At 41.6% G+C, this 23,564-nt stretch overlaps 1 protein-coding gene, 1 non-coding gene and 1 pseudogene across 2 annotated transcripts; 1 reads left to right on the forward strand and 2 right to left on the reverse strand.

Annotated features, from left to right (window-relative positions):
* The first annotated feature begins 1,586 nt into the window (after positions 1-1,586).
* On the forward strand, positions 1,587-13,516 carry POLE4 (DNA polymerase epsilon 4, accessory subunit). Its single transcript, XM_081595866.1, has 4 exons — positions 1,587-1,833; positions 2,415-2,499; positions 3,291-3,332; positions 13,212-13,516. Exons 1-4 carry the CDS (start codon positions 1,624-1,626, stop codon positions 13,223-13,225), a joined length of 351 nt encoding a protein of 116 aa, XP_081451992.1. The 5' UTR covers positions 1,587-1,623; the 3' UTR covers positions 13,226-13,516.
* On the reverse strand, positions 4,818-4,923 carry LOC145504042 (U6 spliceosomal RNA). The gene has a single exon (XR_014052034.1). It is a non-coding gene; the product is annotated as a U6 spliceosomal RNA (small nuclear RNA).
* A 9,246-nt stretch (positions 13,517-22,762) lies between the features above and the next one.
* LOC145547112 (uncharacterized protein C11orf98 pseudogene) lies at positions 22,763-23,096 on the reverse strand (annotated as a pseudogene).
* Positions 23,097-23,564: the final 468 nt, after the last annotated feature.

A 23,564-nucleotide genomic window follows, 5' to 3' on the forward strand; every position in this document is an offset into this window, starting at 1 on the left:
GCCAAAGGATTGGGAAGGTGTGATATGTTTGAGGAGTAAAGAGAAGGTGTCAAATACTCATCTGGTGAGTAGGCAAGTGGGCAGAATGTGGTGGGATTGCTGGCTGCTCTGATTTTCACTTGAGGCTGACCATAAGACTTTTAAGACCAGTCAGTTTGGTTTTTGTTGTTCTCTCAATCTGCATCAGCTGCGTCAGTGTCAGTGCAGAATAGACATAAGAAATGATTTAACTCAGGTTGGTGTGTCATGTACAGATGTGAGAACTGGATCATAAAGAAGACTGAGCGCCCCAAAATTGATGCTTTTAAACTGTGGTGTTGGAGAAGACTCTTGAGAGTCCCTTGGACTGCAAGGAGATCAAACCAGTCAATCATAAAGGAAATCAGTCCTGAATATTCATTGGAGGGACTGATGCTGAAAATGAAGCTCCAACACTTTGGCCACCTGATCCAAAGAAGTGACTCATAGGAAAAGACCCTGATGTTGGGAAAGACTGAAGGCAGGAGGAGAAGGGGAGGACAGAGGATCAGATGATTGGACGGCATCACTGACTCGATGGACGTGAGTTTGAGCAAGCTCTGGGAGTTGGTGATGGACAGGGAGGCCTGGCATGCTACAGTACATGGGGTCACCAAGAGTCGGACATGACTGAGCGACTGAACTGACCGAACTGGTGTGCCATTATCAACCGATTGCGTCTGACTACTAGATCCACCTTCACTGCTTGCTGGCGAGGTCGGAAGGTTTCTCTTCAGCCACCTGATTATGATTTTATGCTGTATCAGTAGCGTGCATTGGAGGACAAGTGGGGGCACTTCTTGGTCCCAGTGTGCTTTTTTGAGAGCAGGTTTTTGTAGTGCACAGTGGCCAGCAGTGTGCAGCACCTCTCCTTAGGCATGTTTCCAAAGCACCCCAGAAGGTGAATTGCCCATGAGTCCAGCCACAGGGCACTTAAGCGACTTTGCTGCTCAGGGAGTCATGGCTGCACCCTCCGCAACAAGACCTTGACCGCAGCTCTGGTGGGATGGGGTGCTCTTTCGTGTTCATTTCATCCTTGGGTTTTCTACGTTAGCGTGGGAGCACACATGCAATTCCTGTTCTTTACAGTTCTCTTTGCACCTTAATAGTCAATCCCCTATTATAGTTACGAATTTTTAAACTTTACTGTTCAAACTCTGTGTGGTTTCTTTCTCCTAATTGGACTCTGATACAGATGAGGTTTTATCACAGAAAGAGGGAAGAATTGTTAAAATATTGTCCATCACTTTTCCTTTCCCTCCCACATTTTTATTGCTTCTATTTCCTCCAGTTGCATATAAACGTGTTCAAGTTTCTCCTACATATTTCTAATACTGCTGTATTTTACAATCAAGTTTCTCATAAGAGGCAAGATGGCGCGTGAGAGTCATCAGGCACAGCAAGACAGAGCCCCAGACCCCAGAAGATGTGAGTTATGCAGTAAGACTCGACAGGTGCCTAGAAGAACTCGCTGCAGCGCCCTGCCGCGTGAGGGGCGGAGTCACGCGCCCATAGAGGGCGTGGCTTCCAGCGCGCGCGGGAAAGGGGCCGGCACCGCCTGCGCGCACACAGTTGGCGGCCGCGCGCAGGACGCTCAGGGCCGGAATGGCGGCGGTGGCGCCTGGAAGCGGGGCTTCCCGGGAGGAGGAGGGCACCGGTGGGGACGCAGCCACTCCGCAGCCCCCAGCCCCGACGAGTGCGCCCGGAGCTCGTCTCTCGAGGTTGCCTCTGGCGCGAGTGAAGGCCTTGGTGAAGGCGGACCCCGACGTAACTCTCGCGGGACAGGAAGCCATCTTCATTCTGGCACGCGCCGCGGTGCGGCTTGGGCACAATGGGGCGGGGATGGGGGGGCGCAGTGCGTGGCGACGGGCGGGGCTCGGGGCTCTTCCGAAGGGCGGGGCTTAGCGATCCTTTGGACCTGGTTTGGGGAGCGCCGGGAGCGTAGGGCGGGGTGTTCTGAGGACCCCGAGGAGAGAAAGGTGCTAGGGCGGATTCTGAGATGGTGAGTATAGGAAGGGAAGACAGAAAAAGGATCACATACAGATACAGTACGTCTTCATGAGGGCCTGGATGCGAATTTATAATTGGCATTTCTAGTCTAACAGAACTTGTAGGAGTCTCAAGTAAGTGAGTGGAGTGGATCTACAAGTGAGGGAGGGTCGGATGCGTCTTGAGCAGTTGCGGGAGGGGTAAGGGGAGTAGACCTTCATGAAGTCCAGGAAAACCTTCAGCTTCCCTGAGAACCTCCCTTTCACCGCCCCTCCCCCAAAAGAAGCACGCACAAGACTTGTACTGGAACCCATGGATACAGTTCTCTTTGTTTTTTTGTTTTGTCTCCAAATTTTCATTTATTATAACTTTTTCAGTTTTTTTTTTCCTGCTTATTTTCTTCACAGGAACTGTTTGTGGAAACCATTGCAAAAGATGCCTACTGTTGTGCTCAACAAGGGAAGAGGAAAACTCTTCAGAGGAGAGATTTGGGTAGAGTGTCGCTGTGGTATCTTGGATCTGGAGGCAGACAAGGGAGGGCTGGGCTGGGCCCGTGAGGTTTTCGCTTACTCCAGAGATGGCATCGCTATAGGATGAGAGGTGCCCCAAGTCTCTTCCTATGATGTTTTCTGTTGGGCTACCACAGTGCCAGAAAACCCTCCTTTTTTAGTCTGTATGCTTTGGGTGTCTGGAGAGATGCTGGGACAGAGAACCAAAGGAGTCTAGGTGTTGACAAAGCTGACTAGATCCCTTTATACCTTCTGCCATGTTGTACCAGGCATGACTTTTTTTTCATGTAGATGTTCGATTTTTTACTCTGCCTTGTAGCTAGTAACACTAGAACATGTGTAAACTCATATACCATAATCTCCCTTGCCCTGCTATATAGCCAAACTCTTCTCTGATACCTTTCAGAGCAAAGATGTTTCCCTCCATGAACAGTATTTACCCAGGCTTTTCTTATTTTCTTACTCTCTCTCTCTTTTTTTAAATTTTAGTTCCCTGACTGGGATAAAACCCTTGCCCCTTGCATTGGGGCCCAGAGTCTTAATTAACCACTGGACGACCAGGGAAGTCCCTTTTCTTACTCTTGTAGAGAGATAGCTTATGTGTAGGATTTGATGGTGGAGTAGATTCGGATTTCAAGATAGCAAGGGGCAAATTTTATAAATTCCCTCATTGCATAAAGCCTCATGCTAGTCACTGTGTGGGTTGTGCTTTTGTAAGAAATTGATGCCCAAATGACCAAAGTTAGTCAGATGTCCCTTTACTTTATGTTTCAGATAATGCAATAGAAGCTGTGGATGAATTTGCTTTTCTGGAAGGTGAGTTCTCTGTCAGTAGTTAATCATTTCCATCTGTCTTTCCTGTGCTAACGATCTGAGTTCAAAACGATCTGAGTTCAAAACCTTATAAAACGAATGGCCTGGTTCTTTTTTCTTCATGTAGGAATAATTTTTCTCTCTGTTTCCTATTTAAGATAGGAAAAACAAATTCTAATTCAAATTCCCTTGAATAATTAGAACTTCCTCCTGAAAACTGCTTAACCATAGAAAATGGGAAGGACTGTGAAGAACCCAGTGGAGTTAGGTGGATTCAGAAGTTTGATTCTTACTTTGATTGCCATCCTTAGATATAAATCTTACCCCTCATCATAATGCTGGAGATCGGAAATGATTGCCAGCATTTAAAGGATTGTTTCTTGTTCTTGTTTCTTCAGCAATCTGTGTAAAGTAATTATTTTGTTGCTGTGAGATACTGCTCTGGCCTGTGTTATTTTTTTCTTTAGGAATTTCAGGTTAACTACTGTTTTCTGACTAAATCTCATAATAGAAATAGAAAATATTTGAAATTCCTCATTTTAGCTAACTTTTCTCAGAGCTCTCACTCCTACTTAATTCCTAAATTTGATCAGCTTACTATTTCCTACATGTATTCTGATTGAAGAGCTTTGTGAAAGCTGTGTACCTTCAGTTCATTCTCACCTTTACCATACCAGGATGTTCTCTCTACCTCCCTGAAGCCTTTTCACTTCCAGAAATCTTTTTTTGAATTATTGCAGTTTTTGGTTTTTTTTTTTACACTCCTTCGTTCTGCAACTGTAATCAGCCTAGTCTCTGGCCCTTTTGGTTGTTGTCGTTACTCAGTCACTAAGTCATGTCTAACTCTTTGCGACCCCACGTACTATAGCATGTCCGGCTCCTCTGTCCTCCACTTCTGGAGTTTGCTTAAATTCATGTCCATTGAATTGGTGATGCTATTTAACCATCTCATCCTCTGTCGCCCTCTTCTCCTATTGCCTTCAATCTTTCCCGCCTCAGGATCTTTTCCAGTGAGTTGGCTCTTCACTTCAGATGGCCAGAGTATTGGAGCTTCAGCATTAGTGGTTCCAATGAGTATTCAAGGTTGATTTTCTTTAGGGTTGACTGGTTTGATCTCCTTGCAGTCCAAGGGACTCTCAAGAGTCTTCTCCAGCACCACAATTTGAAGGCATCAATTCATTGGTACTCAGCCTTCTTTATGGCCCAACTCTCATATCTGTACATGACTACTGGAAAAGCTGTAGCTTTGACTGTATGGATATATTATTTTAAAAGTCTTTTAAGATACATTCTTATGGCTAGCTTTAAGCCTAGATTATTGAGTATTCTCTTAATTTGTAGATCTTTTTTTAAGCCTCTTTTCTGCATACTCATCTAAAAAATAACTTGTTGGCTGTCTGCCTAAGGTGGGCACCTGCTTGTGATTGACATCTTGTCAGTTCCTCAATGAAAAATGTTTGGAGCCTAACTAGCTGTTTATTTTTATTTTAAAATATGGAATGCTTCATGAATTTGTGTGTTGTCCTTGCTCAGGAGCCATGCTAATCTTCCTTGTATTGTTAAATTTTAGTAATTGTGCTGCTGAAGTGAGCACTTCTGTTTATTTTTAATTACCATCTTTTCAAAGAGATGAGCAATTTATTTAAGTTTCTGTCTTAAAAAAAAGACATAAGAGTACCAACCTGTGGTGCCAGGATGATAAATTGGAGGGTACTAGGAGTAGAAGTGTAGAGAACTTATGAAGTTTTCCACTTTAGCCTATACCAGGCATAATGCTTGGCTTGGATTTTTAATAAATGACCATTTAATAAGTGGTGGATGTGTTCATTTTCATCTTTGGATTCAATAATCTCAGTAATTGAATCCTTTTGGCTGGTCATTTTAGCCCCCTAGAATTTAGTCAGTATTACATTATTTTGTACTTGGTAAAGTAAATGTTCTTATGTCCTTAGATGTGTATGTTCTAAGTGGAATTTTGTTTTTAATTGAGACAGTATATATTCATGATTAAAAGTCAGATAGTTACCTTATGACTTACAATGCAATGCAGCTGCTGCCCCTCATCTTGTCATTATTTCTGTTTTTAGCTTTTCAGATGATTTCTTATATTTTTGAATAGTATGCTTTGTTGTTGGTTTATCAACTCTAGATGTTGTCTTTTGACTTCCAGGAATGATAAATGAAGTTTTGGTTAACCTATACTACCCCATTGATCCTTTCCCTCTTTTTTGTTTTTGGTAGTTTTATCATTATTTTTTGTTCCTCTGTTACCTTTACAATTTATGTAACATGCTGAAATACGTATTTTTTGTTGACAACTCACTTTGTAAGGTAGGACTATTAGTGCCCTTATTCCTTCCTTTCCCATTATTAGCTCACTTCTAGCTCTAACTTTGTGTCAAGACTGAAAACATACCTCCTTATCATAATTAAATCTTCCATGCTTAATAGGTTGAGTTTAGAAGTTGAAAAATAGTGTTATGAACAGTCTTCCTCTAACCTCTCTGTCCTTTAATCTCTTATATAGGTCCCCTCCTTTCAGGCAACTGTTTTTCATCTCTTTTGTAATCTTCTGGGTATTTTATGCAAATATGTTTATATGTATGTGTGTATGTATTCTTTTCTAAGAACCTTCCCTTATGAAAGAATATAGCATAGAATATGTATCTTTTTCTTTTGTGGATTCTGTCAAACATCCTGTATACCTGATTCACATTTCTACCAGGAGTGTATGACAGTTCCCGTTGCTCCCCATTCTCACCAATACTTGGTATTATCAGAGTTTTATTTTTGCAAGTTTGGTAGGAACAACATTGCTGGGACGTTTTATCATGAAAGAGTGTTGAATTTTGTTAAACGCTTTTCCTGCATCTATTAAAATGATCATGTGGTTTTTAATCTTTTCTTTTGTTAATGTGAATATTGAACTGTCCTTGTATCCCTGGAATAAAGTCCACTTGATCGTGGCTTATGATTCTTTTTAATATATTGTTGGATTTGGTTTGCTAATATTTTTTGAGAATGTTTGTGTTGATATTCATCAGTGTTATTGGGCTGTAATTTTTTTTTTTTTTTAGTTTGTCTCGTTTTGGTATCAGGGTAATAATGGTGGTCTTACTGTAGAATGAATTCGGGAGTGTTTCCTTCTCCAGTTTTTTGGAATAGTTTGAGAAGGATAGGTATTAGCTGTTGCTTGTATGTTTGGTAGAATTTCTCTGAAGCTGTCTGGTCCTGGACTTTTTGTTTGCTGCATATTTTTTGATTATTGGTTCAGTTTTACTACTGGTGGTCCAGCTATTCAGATTATCTTTTCTTCCTCATTCAATCTTGGAATGTTTTCTGTTAGTAGAAATGTATCCTTGTTAAAATTTTCACTCTTCATTTATTCTTTTCCCTAGTTCAGTTAGCATTCTTATTACTAATGCTTTGAACTCTTTATCTGGTAAATTATTTATTTTTGTTTCATTAGTTCTTTCAGGGTTTTTTTCCTTGTTCTTTCATTTTAAAGAAATTCATTTTGCTCAGGATTTCTCTGTCTCTGTGAAATTAGGTGAAACAGTTACCCATCCTGGTCTTGAAGGGGAGTGCTTGTTTGGGAGCATCTCTACAGTCTGTGTGCTCAGTGACTTTGATGGGAGAGTTGGATTTTAAACAGGTCACATCTTACCTCAGTGTGCTGGCAGCTATCAGCACTATCACCTTAGTAGAAGGTGGGGCTGGACATGGAGGGGCCAGAGCCAAAGGGAGGTGTGACCTGGGTCATCTTCACTCATCAGTTGCCAATACTACCCTATCACGAGTGATGTCTGGTCCCAAATTGCTGGAGCAGAAGCCTTTAGAGGAATGTCCAGCTTGGTTCTGTTCATGTTGAGTGCATGTTCTTTCTTCCTCCAGGCATCAGCACTGTTGCTCCAAAGGAGTGCAGTGCTAGAACCAGAAGGGCTAAACTGGGCACTGAGTGGAAGCTGGGGCCTGTGCTTGGATGGTCCTGGCATCCTTCGGAGCTGTAGGCTGCTTGTGAGCCCCTGCTGCTTGTGAACGCTGGAGATGGGTGCCCCCCCTTGTTTGGATGCTGTGCTAGGCTTGAGCCTGCTGTCCTCCGCAGTTGTGCACGTTCCTCAGCAGTGGCAGCCTTTGCCCTCGTGGAGAGCTGTCCTGTGGGGCAAGAGGACCAGAGTGGGCGCTTGACACAGACTGGGGTGCGTGCAGGGGTGGTCCCAGCACCAGTCAGCACTCCACATCACTCCTGACTTGCCACCCTGTGACCACCAGTAATGGGCCCCCTTGTTCTACTCAGATGCCGTGCCAGATCCAAGCTGGCTCTGTCCCTCACAGCCGTGCGTCTCCCTCAGCTGTGGCAGCCTCTGCCCTAGCGTGGAACTGCACTGTGGAGCAAGTGGGGCTGGAGGAGGTGCTTGACTTGGGCTGGGGCACGCCCTGGGTAGTCATGCTTTCAGTCTGCTGCTTCTGCCTTGTTTTGGGAGTAAGCGAGTGTGTGTGTACATTCGTCGTGAGTGGAGTCTAGGTTTTTTACAACCACATTGTCAGTCCCCAAAGATTTCAAACCAGTTAAGAAGGACTCATCCTCCCTGTGCAATGGCACCCCACTCCAGTACTCTTGCCTGGAAAATCCCATGAACGGAGAAGCCTGGTAGGCTGCAGTCCATGGGGTCGCTAAGAGTCGGACACGACTGAGTGACTTCACTTTCACTTTTCACTTTCATGCATTGGAGAAGGAAATGGCAACCCACTCCAGTGTTCTTGCCTGGAGAATCCCAGGGACGGCGGAGCCCGCTGTGCTGCCATCTATGGGGTTGCACAGAGTCGGACACGACTGAGGTGACTTAGCAGTAGCAGTAGCATCCTCCCTGTGTTAGGCCCCAGAGCTGGGGTGCCCTTGTGATTCAAACTGCTCAGTACCCAGGGAGAAGCTCCAAACCGTGTGATCTGCCTTATCTTGTGTATCTACTCCTGGGGTAGAGGTCCTGACCTGACCTCTTCCCTTCCCTTCCTAACTCTGTAGAGATCTTTCTTACAGCTTTGGTTGTACAGGAGTTTTTCTGCCAATCTCCAGTTAGTTTTCAGGGAGAATTTCTCTACACGAGGATGTATTTTTGCTGTGTATGATGTAAATTGTTTAAAAAAAAACTCCGGCTTATAGTCTTTGTCTTTAAGTGGAGCATTTAATTTAATGTAATTAATGATATATATGGGTTAAACGTGCCATCTTATTTTGTGCTTTCTATCTGTCCTTATTTTATGTTTTTTTCTATTTTTTGCCTTTTGAGTATAATTTATTCCGCATTCTGTCTATCATCTTGGGAGTTATAATCTCTTTTTTGTTATCCTACCAGTTACTACATGCATCCTTAATTTATCAGAGCCTAATGTTAATACTTTTCCCTTTATCCTCAACAAAATAGGATCTTAGAATCCATTACCTCAATGTACAAGTCCCACGTCTGCACTCATGTTGTTATTGTCACCTATTTTGTCTTTGTCACTCACATAAAGCATTATTATTCTATGTTATACAGGCAATGATACATGAATTTACCCATATATTTATACTGTCTTTGCTCATTTTTCCTGTTATATTTCTGCTCCTCCATTTGTGATCATTTTGTTTCCGAAATAAATCATAAAGGGTCTGGTGGTAGCAAACTCTGCTTTTGTTTTTTTTGTTTTTGTATGTTGGGGGATCTAAAAGTACCTTTTTAAAAGTCTTTTTTTTCCCTACCTGCTCTGGCTCACTGGTTTACTTCCTTTATTGAAAGATATTTTGCTGAATATAGAATTCTAGGTGGAAATTTGTTTTAGTAGGTTGAAGTGATCATTCTTCTCTTTTGGGGCTTCTTTTGTTTCTTTTGAAGCTAATTGGCCCCCTTTTTCCAGTTTTGAAGATTTTATCTGTCTTTGATTTTTCTGTAGTTTCACTCTGATGTATCCAGGAATAATTTCCTGAGTTTGCTTAGGCTTTTTAAATCTGTGGATTGAAGTCTTTCATCTCTCCTGGAGAAGTCTCTTCCTCTCTCCTTTCTCTTGTTCTTTCTGCTTTCTCTCTGGGATTCACATTAAGCATATGCTAAAAGTTAACCATAATTTTGCCTCTCCATGATGTATTCTGTGTAATTTTCCAGACTTTACAGTTTATAATTCTCTCTTCAGTGGTCTTGTCTCCTTTAAACTTTTTCTCTTGAGTTATTAGTTGCATTTTTTGTTTCTGTAGTTTTTAGTTTTTGTGAATTCCATTTCGTTACTTTTCAAATCTTTTTTGTCATTTTTTATTTGTATTTTCTGCAGATGTTTTGAAGCTTGTCTTTCATTTCCTTACACATAGTCTGTACACTTGTTTATAGTCTATGTCCAATCTAATATTCAAAGCCTTTTAAGGCTGGTTTACTTACTTTTCTGTTTTTATTGTTTCTGTTGGTACTGTATCATGGTCTTTTTTCCCTACATGCCTAGTTATCTTGGTATATTTGGTCATAGTATTTGAGAAAGTTATTTGTTAGATAATCACTTAAGGCCTTTATAATGAGACCTTTCTCCAAAGATTTTTGCTTCTGCAAGGCACCTAGAGGCAGGTATTGGTGCAGGACCTTTTTCTTGAATCCAAGACTTGAGGATTTCTTGATCACTCTGTTGATATAATCTGTGATGTCAGGTCTGTGAGGGGATTGATTTAATTCTAGTTCAGCCTTTCTCTGAGGGTGTAGTCTCTGAGGGTGTAGCCTTTTGAGAATCCAGCTTTTAAAGAGGGGGCAATTATCAAACCTTTCCACTTGGGCACATTCTCATATTTGACTCTTCATTTCCTTAGTCAGATCACAACACAATTTCTCAGCTCTCTTTTGGATTGGCAGTTTCCCCTGAGGTAAAAGCAGTTTTGGAGGCTAGGTTTCCTTTGTGTTCTTGCCTACTCTAAGTTTTGGATTTGCCTTTTCATGAGGCATGTTTAATGCAGAAGGATTTTCTTTTTAAAAATATTTTAAATCAGCTGTATCAGTTTGATCTCAGCAGGAACTTGCCATTATCAAAAGCAGAGGCTATTAAAAAATTGGAGGTATTTCTTCTTTGTTTTGTTGTTTCCTCACATGTTTTTTTCCCTGAGTTATTCTTTTTACTTTCCTTTTACTAGATAGGCGTTCTTCAAATGCCTCATAATTTTTATTCTATTTTAGAATGTGGGAATAAGAAGGCTCTCTGGAACTTGTGTATGTATCTGTATGGAGGGTGGTTTTTGCCTTGCAATTTTATATTAGTGTGGGTAGAGGTAGAACCAGATGTTATGTTGGGGACCTCCAGAGGCCAGAATTGCAGAAAGCTTGACTGTGGCTCAGATCATGAACTGCTTATTGCCAAATTCAGACTAATTTAAGAAAGTAGGGAAAACCACTAGACCATTCAGGTATGACCTAAATCAAATCCCTTATGATTATACAGTGGAAGTGACAAATAGATTTAAGGGACTAGATCTGATAGAGAGAGTGCCTGATGAACTATGGACGGAGGTTCATGACATTATCCAGGAGACAGGAATCAAGACCATCCCCATGGAAAAGAAATGCAAAAAAGCAAAATGGCTGTCTGAGGAGGCCTTACAAATAGCTGTGAAAAGAAGAGAAGTGAAAAGCAAAGGAGAAAAGGAAAGATATTCCCATCTGAATGCAGAGTACCAAAGAATAGCAAGGAGAGAAAAGAAAGCCTTCCTCAGCGATCAATGCGAAGAAATAGAGGAAAACAACAGATTGGGAAAGACTAGAGATCTCTTCAAGAAAATTAGAGATACCAAGGGAACACTTCATGCAAAGATGGGCTCGATAAAGGACAGAAATGGTATGGACCTAACAGAAGCAGAAGATATTAAGAAGAGGTGGCAAGAATACACAGAAGAACTGTACAAAAAAGATCTTCACGACCCAGATAATCACCATGGTGTGATCACTCACCTAGAGCCAGACATCCTGGAATGTGAAGTCAAGTGGGCCTTAGAAAGCATCACTACGAACAAAGCTAGTGGAGGTGATGGAATTCCAGTTGAGCTAAATCCTCAAAGATGATGGTGTGAAAGTGCTGCACTCGATATGCCAGCAAATCTGGAAAACTCAGCAGTGGCCACAGGACTAGAAAAGGTCAGTTTTCATTCCAATCCCAAAGAAAGGCAATGCCAAAGAATGCTCAAACTACCGCACAATTGCGCTCATCTCACACACTAGTAAAGTAATGTTCAAAATCTCCAAGCCCGGCTTCAGCAATACGTGAACTGTGAACTTCCAGATGTTCAAGCTGGTTTTAGAAAAGGCAGAGGAACCAGAGATCAAATTGCCAACATCTGCTGGATCATTGAAAAAGCAAGAGAGTTCCAGAAAAACATCTATTTCTGCCTTATTGACTACGCCAAAGCCTTTGACTGTGTGGATCACAATAAACTGTGGAAAATTCTGAAAGAGATGGGAATACCAGACCATCTGACCTGTCTCTTGAGAAAGCTGTATGCAGGTCAGGAAGCAGCAGTTAGAACTGGACATGGAACAACAGACTGGTTCCAAATAGGAAAAGGAGTACGTCACGGCTGTATATTGTCACCCTGCTTATTTAACTTATATGCAGGGTACATCATGAGAAACGCTGGGCTGGAGGAAGCACAGGCTGGAATCAAGATTGCCTGGAGAAATATCAATAACCTCAGATATGCAGATGACACCACCCTTATGGCAGAAAGTGAAGAAGAACTAAAGAGCCTCTTGATGAAGGTGAAAGAGGAGAGTGAAAAAGTTGGCTTAAAGCTCAACGTTCAGAAAACTAAGATCATGGCATCTGGTCCCATCACTTCATGGGAAATAGATGGGGAAACAGTGTCAGACTTTATATTTTTGGGCTCCAAAATCACTGCTGATGGTGATTGCAGCCATGAAATTAAAAGACGCTTACTCCTTGAAAGGAAGGTTTTGACCAACCTAGATAGCATATTTAAAAGCAGAGACATTACTTTGCCAACAAAGGTCCATCTAGTCAAGGCTATGGTTTTTCCAGTGGTCATGTATGGATGTGAGAGTTGGACGATGAAGAAAGCTGAGCGCCGAAGAATTGATGCTTTTGAACTGTGGTGTTGGAGAAGACTCTTGAGAGTCCCTTGGACTGCAAGGAGATCGAACCAGTCCATCCTAAAGGAGATCAGTCCTGGGTGTTCATTGGAAGGACTGATGCTGAAGCTTAAACTCCAATACTTTGGCCACCTCATGCGAAGAGTTGACTCATTGGAAAAGACCCTAATGCTGGGAAGGATTAGGGGCATGAGGAGAAGGGGACGACAGAGGATGAGATGGTTGGATGGCATCACTAACTCGATGGACATGGGTTTGGGTAAACTCCGAGAGTTGGTGATGGACAGGGAGGCCTGGTGTGCTGCGATTCATGGGGTCGCAAAGAGTCGGACATGACTGAGCAACTGAACTGAACTGACTGTGGGAAGCTAGAATTTTCAGAAGCTTCTCTACTTCTCCAGATAATTCCCTTAGTTCTTTAGAAGAGAGCCTGCTGATTTTGTTAATCATCTTTTTCAAAAGATTATAAACTCTACTTAGAGAACTTACTTATTTTGTATCATTCACCCCTTGTGTAGTCTCCACAGGTGCTCATTAAGTAACACAACTTCTTAGCCCTTTCTCCACCACTAATTTGAATTGTCTAGACTCAACTGCCCACCCTCATAGTGACATGTTTTTTTCCCAAGGATGTTTTGGATGGGTATTTCTCAAAATTCATATTTTGGTCTTAGAAGAACTGCTAGTACCAAAGCATCTTTCACTTTGCCCATTTTGCTACATTCATCCAGTTCTTGAAGCACCTTGCTTTAAACATTGCTCTTTGTGTCTTTAGGTACTTTGGATTGATTGTTGAGCTGGGCAGTTTTGTGAGCCTGTACCTGCATCCTTCAGCTAGACCCTCTGCAGACCTCAGCTTTGAAGAAGAGTCTTTGAAGTATTGAACTTACACATTTTTTTCTGTTCTACGTTCACCTAAGCCTGAATAAGCCTGTTAGCTTTAATCTACAAGGTCTTCCACTACTTGGGTCTTCCATTTCTGGCCTGGATGCAGCTGCTTGTGGTTGAAATATAGAAAATGGTTTGTGTAGGTTGGTTAATAAATGATAAGGACCAAATAAAGATTTCTGATCACCTTTAGCCTTGTGTGTTTTGTAAACTTGTCTGTGTTCTTGCCTCATGACTGGAGAGCCACCATGGCTAGCCATAGATCTTTCTGATCTTCCCTGGTAGCCATTGTAAACCTCAGTCTTTCATTTATTTGCTCATGTTTTTTTTTTTTTAGCACATCAAAATGTGACTCCAGAATTTACAGGATGTCACTTAAGGTGTTCAGAAGTCAAATAAATGTGATCCTAGATATAAAATCAGTTACAATATTTTAATAGCTTTTGTTGTCGTTCAGTTGCTAAGACATATCTAACTCTAGCCCGCCAGGCTCCTCTGTCCATGGGATTTCCCAGGCAAGAATATTGGAGTGGGTTGCCATTTCCTTCTCCTGGAGATCTTCCTGACTCAAGGGTTGAACTTGTCTCTTGCATTGGCAGGTTCATTCTTTACCATCATTGAGCCACCAGATGCAGGCTATAGTCCATGGAGTTGCAAAAGAGTCAAACACGACTTAGCGACTAAACAACCACCATACAGTTTACCCATTTAAAGTGTACATTTAAGTAGATTTTAGTTTATTCACAGATACATAACAACTGTTGCTATGGTCAATTTTAGAACATTGTTAAAGGAATTATAGGTGGTATCTTATGTCTGACTTCTTTCACTTAAGATAATCTTTGTAATGTTTTATCTTATAGCATGTATCAGTACCCATTCCTTTATTTTTAAAATTGTGATAAAATACACAGAACATAAAATGTGTCATTTTAGTGATTTTTAAGTATATAATTCTGTGGTATTAAGTATATTCCCATTGTAATCACCATTATCCATCTCCAGAGCATTTTTCATCTTCCCATACTGAAACTGAACCCGTTAAAAAATAATCACCTATTCTTTCTTTCCCCAGGCCCTGACTAAATTTTGTGTTTTGATGGAACGTGTGGGTGTCATAGGAGGAAGGAGACAGAGTACTTAGAAAGTAGTGGTTAAGAAAAGCAGCAGGAAGCTTTGAACAGTGGAGCTTAAGTGTTTTTGGATTATGAATGAAAGGTATAAAGTTAAATCTCCCTAGAAAATGTAGAGATGCTTAGTCCTGTAATGTTACAGAAAAGCTGCATAGGTGGTAGAGAGTTCTTGTATACTCCTCAGCTAGTTCCCCATTTCTAACACCTTACATTGCCAGGTACATTTGTCAAAACTAAGAAACTGACATCACTATTAACTGGAGTCCAGGCTTTTTGGATTTCTTTAATTTTCCCATTAATATCCTTTTCCTATTCTAATATCCAATCCAGTACATTGCATTTACTTGTCCTGTCTCCCCAGTCTCCTGGTCTATGACAATTTCTTAGTCTGTTCTTTCTTCATGACTGTGATAGCTTTCAGTAGCACTGGGGAGGTATCCTGTAGACTGTCCCCATCATGGGTTCGTCTGTTCTTCTTATGATTAGTTCCAGAGCTTTGCATATAATTTCAGGGGTTGCACAGACCTCTGAGGCCCTTACATGGGCCTCCTATTTAATTACTGCAGATAGGAATTTAAAAGGGAATGCAGGGCCTGGCTGTTCGAGGGGAAAGTCCTCACGAAGTTAAATCTTTTTATTTCTCCCGGGACCCCGACTCTGTGCCATAGTCTATAGGTTGGCCTCGGGCCCCTCCGCCCTGTGGGTCCCACCCCCAGGACCCCCATCCAAGTGGCCTTCATCCATTGCCAGGCACAGCCCAGCAGTCGGCGAGGCCTAGGCCTCCAAGTCATCCCAGGAGGCCACCTTCCCCTCCCCCACTTGGTTGACGCCACCTTGAGCTCTCCTCCATGCTTTCTGCTCAGTCGCATTCTGTGCAGCAGAGCCTATGAGTTGAAGATGAAGATCATTGTGATAAATGTTTTCCAAAACTTGTCATAGAGGATGGCTGTGAAAACACCAGGATCACTGCTGTGCATGTAACAAGCAGACAAGTACCTGCAGGTGAATGTTCAAGTCCTTAGCAGTGGTGCTTAAAAACTTCATTACCTCAAAGGTGTGGCATATAACGTTTTCTAAGGAAAAATGAAGAGTTGTTCAAGAAGACGTTCATTAAAGCAAGTAATAAAAATTAAAATTTTATTTAATATTTATCTCACAATAAATTATGGAGGAAAAAAGGAATGCAGGCCTTTTTTCAAGATAAACAGAGGTTGCAGCCCATTAATAAGACATGACATCAATGTAGTATGTTGCCATTGTTATTAAAAGCACCAGAGTGTTCACCTGAGTGAAAGGTTAGTATTTTTGTTTCATTTATATGTGTGTGTACTAGGCCATTGTGTAAAATCTATATGGTGGGTGCAGTTTTGGCCCCTGTGGCCTTTGCCTCTGGTGTCATGCTTGTGAGTGTGTTACATGGCAAGAAGGAAGTTGCAGTTGTAATTAAGGTTACTAATCAGCAGACTTATCCTGAGTTAAATAGATTAAGTAGATTATCTTGAATTATCTGGTCAGCCAAATGCAATCATAAACTTTTAAAAACAGAACTTTCTCCTGGTTGAGGGTAGAAGTTAGAGATGGGGCAGGAGACGATGTCAAAAAGAGGGAAGGCATGAAAAGTACATGGTCTGTTGCTGCTGGCTTTGAAGGTGGAGAGTGTCATAAGCCAAGGAATGCGGCAGCCTTCAGAAGCCAAGAACAACCTCTGGCTGACAGCAGGGACATGACCTCAGTCCCACAACTGTGTTGAACTGAATTCTGTCAGTAACTTGCCTGGTCTTGGAAGTGGATAGTCCCTTAGAGCCTCCAGATAAAGCCCAGGCCAGCTGACACCTTCACTTTGGCCTGGTGAGACCCTGAACAGATAATCTGGTCACAGTGTGCCAGACTGCTAAACTGCAGAACTGGGAGATAATAAATAAGTATTGGTTTAAGCTGCCAAATTTGTGGTAATGATGTGTTTCTTACTAATGATCAAGGTAAAACAACATTCGAAAATATTGCTGTAGTGGAAAGGATCCTAGACAGGAGAGTTTGGTTCTCACCTCACTATTCCTATTACCTTAGATAAAACTGTTAATCACTTCCCTTTCCTGAGTTTTCCCCCTTATCAGTTGAGTGGGTTATTCTAAAGTTTCTTCCATATGACATATTTTTATTTTATGAACTGCCTTTCTATTTCAGCAAAATTCACCCCTTTTAGTGTATAGTTTTATGAGTTCTGATAAAAGCACGTAATGACCATCTCAAGGATTAGAAAAGTTACATCACTACAAGAACTTCCTCATGCTGTCTCTTAAGGTCCTCTCCCACCCAACCAGTGCTCCAGCTGCTGGCAACCACTGATCTATTTATTGCCCCTATAATTTGCCTTCATAAAAGGAATCATACAGCATGTAGATTTTGAGTCTGGCTTCCTTTATTTGGGCTTCTCTTGTGACTCAGCTGGTAAAGAATCGCCTGCAATGTGGGATACCTGGTTTCAATCCCTGGGTTGGGAAGATCCCCTGGAGAAGGGAAAGGCTACACTCTAGTATTCTGGCCTGGAGAATTCCATGGACTGTATAGTTCATGGGGTCTCAAAGAGTCAGACATGACTGAGTGACTTTCACTTTCATAAATTTAGCATAATGCACTTGACATTCATTTATTTTGCATTTATCAGTAGTTTTTTTTTTAATTTCTGTGTAGCATTCCATTGTATGGAATGTATGTACCACATTTTGTTCACCCTTCCCCTGTTGAGGAATATTTGCCAATTTTTGTTGATTATGAATGAAGGTTGTTGTAAATATTTGCATGCAGGTTTTTCATGTCTCTCAGGTAAATACATAGGAGTAGGAATGCTGGATCTTACTGTAAACACATGTTTACTTTCTGAAGAAACTGCTCAACTGTTTTCTAAAGTGTGTGTGTGTGTGTGTGTGTGCTCAGTCACTTAGTCACGTCTGACTCTTTGTGGCTCCATGGTTTGTAGCCCTCCAGGCTCCACCATCCGTGGAATTTTTCAGGCAAGGATACTGGAGCTTGTGCCATTTCCTACTCCAGGGAATTTTCCCAACCCAGGGATTGAATCCGTGTTTCCTGTGTCTTTTGCACTGGCAGGCAGATTCTTTACCACTAGTACCACTTGGGAAGAAACTGCTCAACTGTTTTCCGCAGTACCAGTACCATTGTGCATTTATCCCAGCAGTGTTTGAGAATTTCAGTTGTTCTGCATTCTTGTTGGGCTTCCCAGGTGGCACTAGTGGTAAAGAACCTGCCTGCCAATGCAGGAGTCCTAAGAGACAGGGTTTGATCCCTGGGTCGGGAAGATCCCCAGGAGAAAGAAATGGCAACCCACTCCAGTATTTGGACAGAGGAGCCTGCCAGGTTACAGTCCATGGGGTTGCACAGAGTAGGACACAACTGAAGTGACTTACATGCACGCAATCTTGTTAGCACTTGGGTTGCTATAAACTTCCCTGCTAGAACTGCTTTTGCTGTGTCTCATAGGTTTTGGATAGTTGTGTTTTTCTTTCCATTCTTCTCTAGGTATTTCTTATTTGCTCTTTGATTTCTTCAGTGATCCACTAGTTGTTTAGTAGCATATTGCTGGCTTCCCAGGTGGTGCTAGTGGTAAAGGACCTGCTAGCCAATTCGGGAGACATAAGAAGTGCAGTTTCGATCCCTTGGTTGGGAGGATCCCTTGGAGGAGCGCATGGCAACCCATTCTAGTATTCTTACCTGGAGAATCCCATGGACAGAGGAGCCTGATGGGCTACAGTCCATGGGGTTTTAAAGAGTCAGACACAACTGAATCGACTCGGCACATATGGCACACACAGCAAACAGTTTTTTTCTTGTTGATTTCTAATCTGATAGTGTTGTGATCAGAAAAGATGCTTGCTAGGATTTCAGTTCTCTTAAATTTACTGAGGCTTGATTTGTAAACCAAGATGTGATCTGTCCTGGAGAATGTTCTACGTGCGTTTGAGAAGAAAGTGTATTCCGCTGCTTTTGGATTGAATGCTCTATAAATATAGCTTCATCTATTCTAATGTGTCATTTAAGGCCTTTGTTTCCTTATTAATTTTCTGTTTGGATGATCTGTTCATTGAAGAAAGATTGTTAAAGTCAGCCATTATTATTGTGTTACTGTCGATTTCTCCCTCTATGGCTGTTAGCGTTGACATTTTATATTGAGGTGCTCCTATGTTGGGTGTATATGTATTTGTAATTGTTATGTCTTCTTCTTGGATTGACCCCTTAATCATTATGCATGTCCTTTCTCTCTTGTAACACTGTTTTAAAATCTATTTTGTATGATATGCTATTTTGTCTGATATTGCTACTCTAGCTTTCTTTTGATTTCCATTTGTATGGAATATCTTTTTCCATTCCATCACAGTCTAAATCTGAAGTGGCTCTCTTGTAGACAGCAAATATTCAGGTCTTGTTTTTGTATCCATTCAGCCAATGTGTCTTTTGGGTGGAGCAGCTAATCCATTTACATTTAAGGTAATTAGCAATATATTACCAATATGTATGTTCTTATTGCCATTTTGTTGTTTTAAGTTTGTTTTTGTAGGTCTTTTTCCTTCCCTTCCTCTTTTGTTCTCTTCTCTTGTGGTTTGATGACCATCTTTAGTATTGTGTTTTGATTCCTTTTTCTTTTTTGTGGGTATATCTATTGTGGATTTTTGGTTTACAGTTACCATGAGGTTTTGATACAGCAGTCTCTCTCTCTCTCTCTCTCTCTATATATATATATATATATATACAAGATTGTTTTAAGTTGCTGGTCTCTTATTTCCAACACATTTCCAATATCCTCCATGTGTACTCTCCTCATGATTGGTTTTGATATAATATTTGTGTGCAGATGATTTTTCTATCTTTGCTGTATGGTTGCCTTTACTGATGAGCTTTTCTATTTGTAATTTCCCTGTTTCTAGTTTTGGTCTTTTCTTTCCCATCTAGAAAATTTCCTGTAGAATTTGTTGTAAAGCTGGTTTGATAGTGCTGAATTCTCTTAGCTTTTGCTAGTCTGTAAAGCTTTTGATTTCTCTATCAAATCTGGAGGAGAGGTATGCTGGATAGAGTATTCTTGGTTGTAGATTTTTCCTTTTCATCACTTTAAATATACCTGCCACTCCTTTCTGGTCCATAGAGTTTCTGCTGAAAAATTAGCTGATAACCTTATGGAGATTCCCTTTTATGTTATTTATTGCTTTCCCTTGTTGCTTTTAATATTTTTCTCTTTGTCTTTAATTTTTGTCAATTTGATTAATATGTGTCTTGGTGCGTTCTTTCTTGGGTGTATCCTATATGGGGCTCTGCACTTCCTAATCTTCTGTGACTATTTTCTCTCCCCAAATTTTCAGCTATTATCTTCAAATATTTGCTCATTCCCTTTCTCAGACTCCTATAATGCAAATATTGTTGCATTTGACCTTGTCAAAATGGCGGCCTCCAGGACAGCTTATGCCAATGAGCACTCTCCAGTACCCCTGCCACCAATGTCCTTGTCTCCACAGTGAGCTGTAGCTGCCTGTTGCCCCTGCTTCCCAGGTGACCCTCCAAGACCAGCAATGAGGTTTGGCCCAGGCTCCTGTGAAGTCATAACTTTCCCCCCCTGGATCCCAGTAGGCACTAAACCTTATATGTGCCCTCCAAGAGTGGCATTTATGTTTCCCTCAGTCCAGTGGAGTTCCTGTGATCAAGTCCCACTGGTCTTCAAAGCCAAATGCTCTGGGGGCCCCTCTTCCCAATGCCAAATCCCAGACTGGGGAGCCTAATGTGTGGCTGAGAACTCTCACTCCTGTGGGAGAAACTGCAATGTAATTATTTTCCAGTTTGTGAGTCACCCACCTGGGGGGTATAGGGTTTATTTGTATCATGAATGTGTCCCTCATCCTACCCACTTTCTCATGGAAATATACCTGGTGTGATTCTCTACCTAATATTAATGATGGTTATTTCTAGATGGTGGAAAAAATTTTAGAGCTTTCATCTCTGTTTTTTTCTGTATTCCTTATTATGATATGCAAGTTATGATGTGAGGAGGGATCAGAACTAGGAGCTTTTTTGATATTGGGTTGGGACTAACCACTAAAATCTCTGATCTGGGCTTGAGATTGCTTGCCCCAGTGTTGTCTAAAATTTCCCAAGAGTGATAAAATATCCCAATTTTCTGGAAGGCAGATTACATTTTGTCTTATCTGTGTTACACAAAAGAGTAATACTATATAATTCCATTTATATAAAGCTCTAGATAAGATAAAATTCACTATGGCAGAAAAAAAAGTAGAACATTATTGTCACTTGGGGATGGAGGTGGGAATTGCCTGGGAAGAAGTGAAGTGAAAGTCACTCAATTGTGTCTGACTCTTTGGGACCCCAAGAGACTATACAGTCCATGGAATTCGCTAGACCAGAATACTGGAGTGGGTAACTGTCCTCTTCTCCAGGCGATCTTCCCAACCCAGAGATTGAAGCCAGATCTCCCACATTGCAGGCAGATTCTTTACCAGCTGAGCCACCAGGGAAGCCCTGTGTTCTTTATCTCCACAGAGGTGTCGGTCATATGGAGGTTTGTGTTTATCAAATTCAGTAAATGGTACACTTAACATTATATCAGTTCATTGTATGTAAATTTTACCTTAAAAAAACTCATTAGCGGGGGGGGGCACTCTCCATCCCCCTTCAGATGTCTGTGTCAGAAGCTTTCTCTGTCCCTTTTTATACCTTAATAAAATTCTGCTACACAAAAGCTCTTGAGTGATCAAGGCTGGTCCCTGGTCCTGAAGATGTATCTTCTTCAGAGATCATGAATCTGACATCATTCACTATAAGCTATCATCTTGGGGATTCATCCAGGATCTTCAGGACAAGACTATAGAAGTGATGCTAGACAAAAAGTAAATTCAAGTGATTTTTTAAATTCAAGTTCAAAATGGGTCATAAAACAATGGAGACAACTTGCAACATCAACAAAGCATTTGGCCCATGAACTGCTAATGAATGTACAGTGCAGTGGTGGTTCAAGAAGTTTTGTAAAGGAGACGAGAACCTTGAAGATGAGGAGCACAGTGACTGGCCATCAAAAATTGACATTGACCAATTGAGAGCAGTCATTGAAGCTCGTCTTCTTACAACTACACAAGAAGTTGCCCAAGAACTCAATGTTGACCATTCTATGGACATTTGATATTTGAAAGAAAGGTGAAAAAACTTGATAAGTGGGTGCCTGACTTAAAATTAAAAAATCATCGTTTTGATGTGCTGTCTTCTCTTATCCTATGGGACAACAACGAACCATTGTTTGATCAGTTTGTGACATGGGACAAAAAGTGGATTTTATACAACAACCAGCAACAACCAGCTCAGTGGCTGGACTGAGAAGAAGCTCCAAAGCACTTCCTAAAGCTGAACTTGCAACAAAAAGAGGTCATGGTCACTGTTTGGTGGTCTGCTGCACGTCTGATCCACTATAGCCTTCTGAATTCCAGCAAAACCATTACATCTGAGAAGCGTGCTCAGCAAATCGATTGAGATACACTGAAAACTGCAAAGCCTGCAGCCAGCATTAGTCAAGAGAATGGGCCCAATTCTTCTCCACAACACTCTCTCACCACACGTTGCACAACCAATCCTTTGAAAGTTGAATGAATTGGTTATGAAGTTTTGCCCCGTCTGCCATGTTCACCTGACCGCTTGCCAACTGACTGACTACCACTTCTTCAAGCATCTTGACAACTTTTTTTTTTAGTAATAAAGAATGTTCATTTTATTAAAAATATAAGGAAGCAAAGATAATCACAGTCACTTGTTCACTTTGGTCACACAGGGGAAGTGGCAGGGCTGGTATCAAGACCCTTTCCTCCTCTGCCATCTGTATAGTAATCTTTATTTTTGTCAGAAATGGAAGGTTGCAGTATCACTCATTGGGGAGACAAGGCCATCAAGGATATCAATTTCTTGTCACCTTTGCTCAAGTAAGCACTGTGGGTCCTGTTTCCCAATTGTTCCCATGCTCACCATCCCTTTTCCTGGCCCATCCCCATTCCTACATTTAATCACACACATCTTAGTGAGAATGCTAGGGCTTTATTACAAATGCAGTTGACTGCTTAGAACTCCCTCTCCAATCTTTCTTTTCTACACTCTTCCTCTCAATGTATCCCTTCAGAACAGGACAGTAGACCATCAGGGAAGAGAAATATGGGGAGAGTGAAGAGGAGCAATGCTTTCTTCAGTCTTTGGAAACAACCATCAAGTTCTGGCTCCAGCTAAGAATCTGGTAGGAGGGTGAGATTCAGAGTTACCTCTTATCTTCAAAGTCCTCCATGCCTACATTCTAGGGGGCTTTTGTCTTCTCTTTTGATTTGGGCTGTGGTTCACTAGTCCACTTCCATGGCTGCTTTCTCTTTCTGGGCAAGCCTGATCTGCTGAAGGAGTTTTCTTTGCTTCTTCCCAGACAGAGTCATGTTGGCACTGGATGCCCATTTCTTGAGGTGGTACTGCATAAACAGTCTCACAGCTCTGACCACCTGGTGCTTCAGTCGCTGATCCTGGTTCAAAATTTGCTGGCATTTGAACAGCTTCTTCTTCAGCTCAGGTCATGGCTGGTTGATATTTCTGTCTGGAGCACCCATGGATGCACAGGGAAAATGTTTCCACAACCAGCAGGAGGCAGAAAATGCTTTCAAAGAGTTTGTCAAATCTTAAAGCATGGATTTTTATGCTACAGGGATAAACAAACTTATTTCTCGTAGGCAAGATGTGCTGATTTTAGTGGTTCCTATTTTGATTAACAAAAATGTGTTTGAGCCTAGTTATAATGATTTAAAATTCATGGGTCCAAAACTGCAATTACTTTTGTACCAACCTAATACAATGTTAGAGAAGGAGAAGGCAACGGCACCCCACTCCAGTACTTTTGCCTGGAAACTCCCATGAACGGAGGAGCCTGGTAGGCTGCAGTCCATGGGGTCGCTAAGAGTCGGGCATGACTGAGCGACTTCGCTTTCACTTTTCACTCTCATGCATTGGAGAAGGAAATGGCAACCCACTCCAGCGTTCTTGCCTGGAAAATCCCAGGGATGGGGGAGCCTGGTGGGCTG

This window comes from Giraffa tippelskirchi, chromosome 4, assembly GCF_054371585.1.
Source record: "Giraffa tippelskirchi isolate mGirTip1 chromosome 4, T2T-mGirTip1v1.2.pri, whole genome shotgun sequence".
In the NCBI taxonomy this organism is placed as follows: domain Eukaryota; kingdom Metazoa; phylum Chordata; class Mammalia; order Artiodactyla; family Giraffidae; genus Giraffa; species Giraffa tippelskirchi.

What these genes read in the sequence shown, in the direction of transcription:
- POLE4 (XM_081595866.1), top strand. Translation starts at nt 1,624, where the DNA reads ATGGCGGCGGTGGCGCCTGGAAGCGGGGCTTCCCGGGAGGAGGAGGGC. An exon ending in TCATTCTGGCACGCGCCGCG is followed by an intron (nt 1,834 to 2,414) that starts GTGCGGCTTGGG and finishes TTTTCTTCACAG; the next exon opens with GAACTGTTTGTGGAAACCAT. An exon ending in TCTTCAGAGGAGAGATTTGG is followed by an intron (nt 2,500 to 3,290) that starts GTAGAGTGTCGC and finishes TTTATGTTTCAG; the next exon opens with ATAATGCAATAGAAGCTGTG.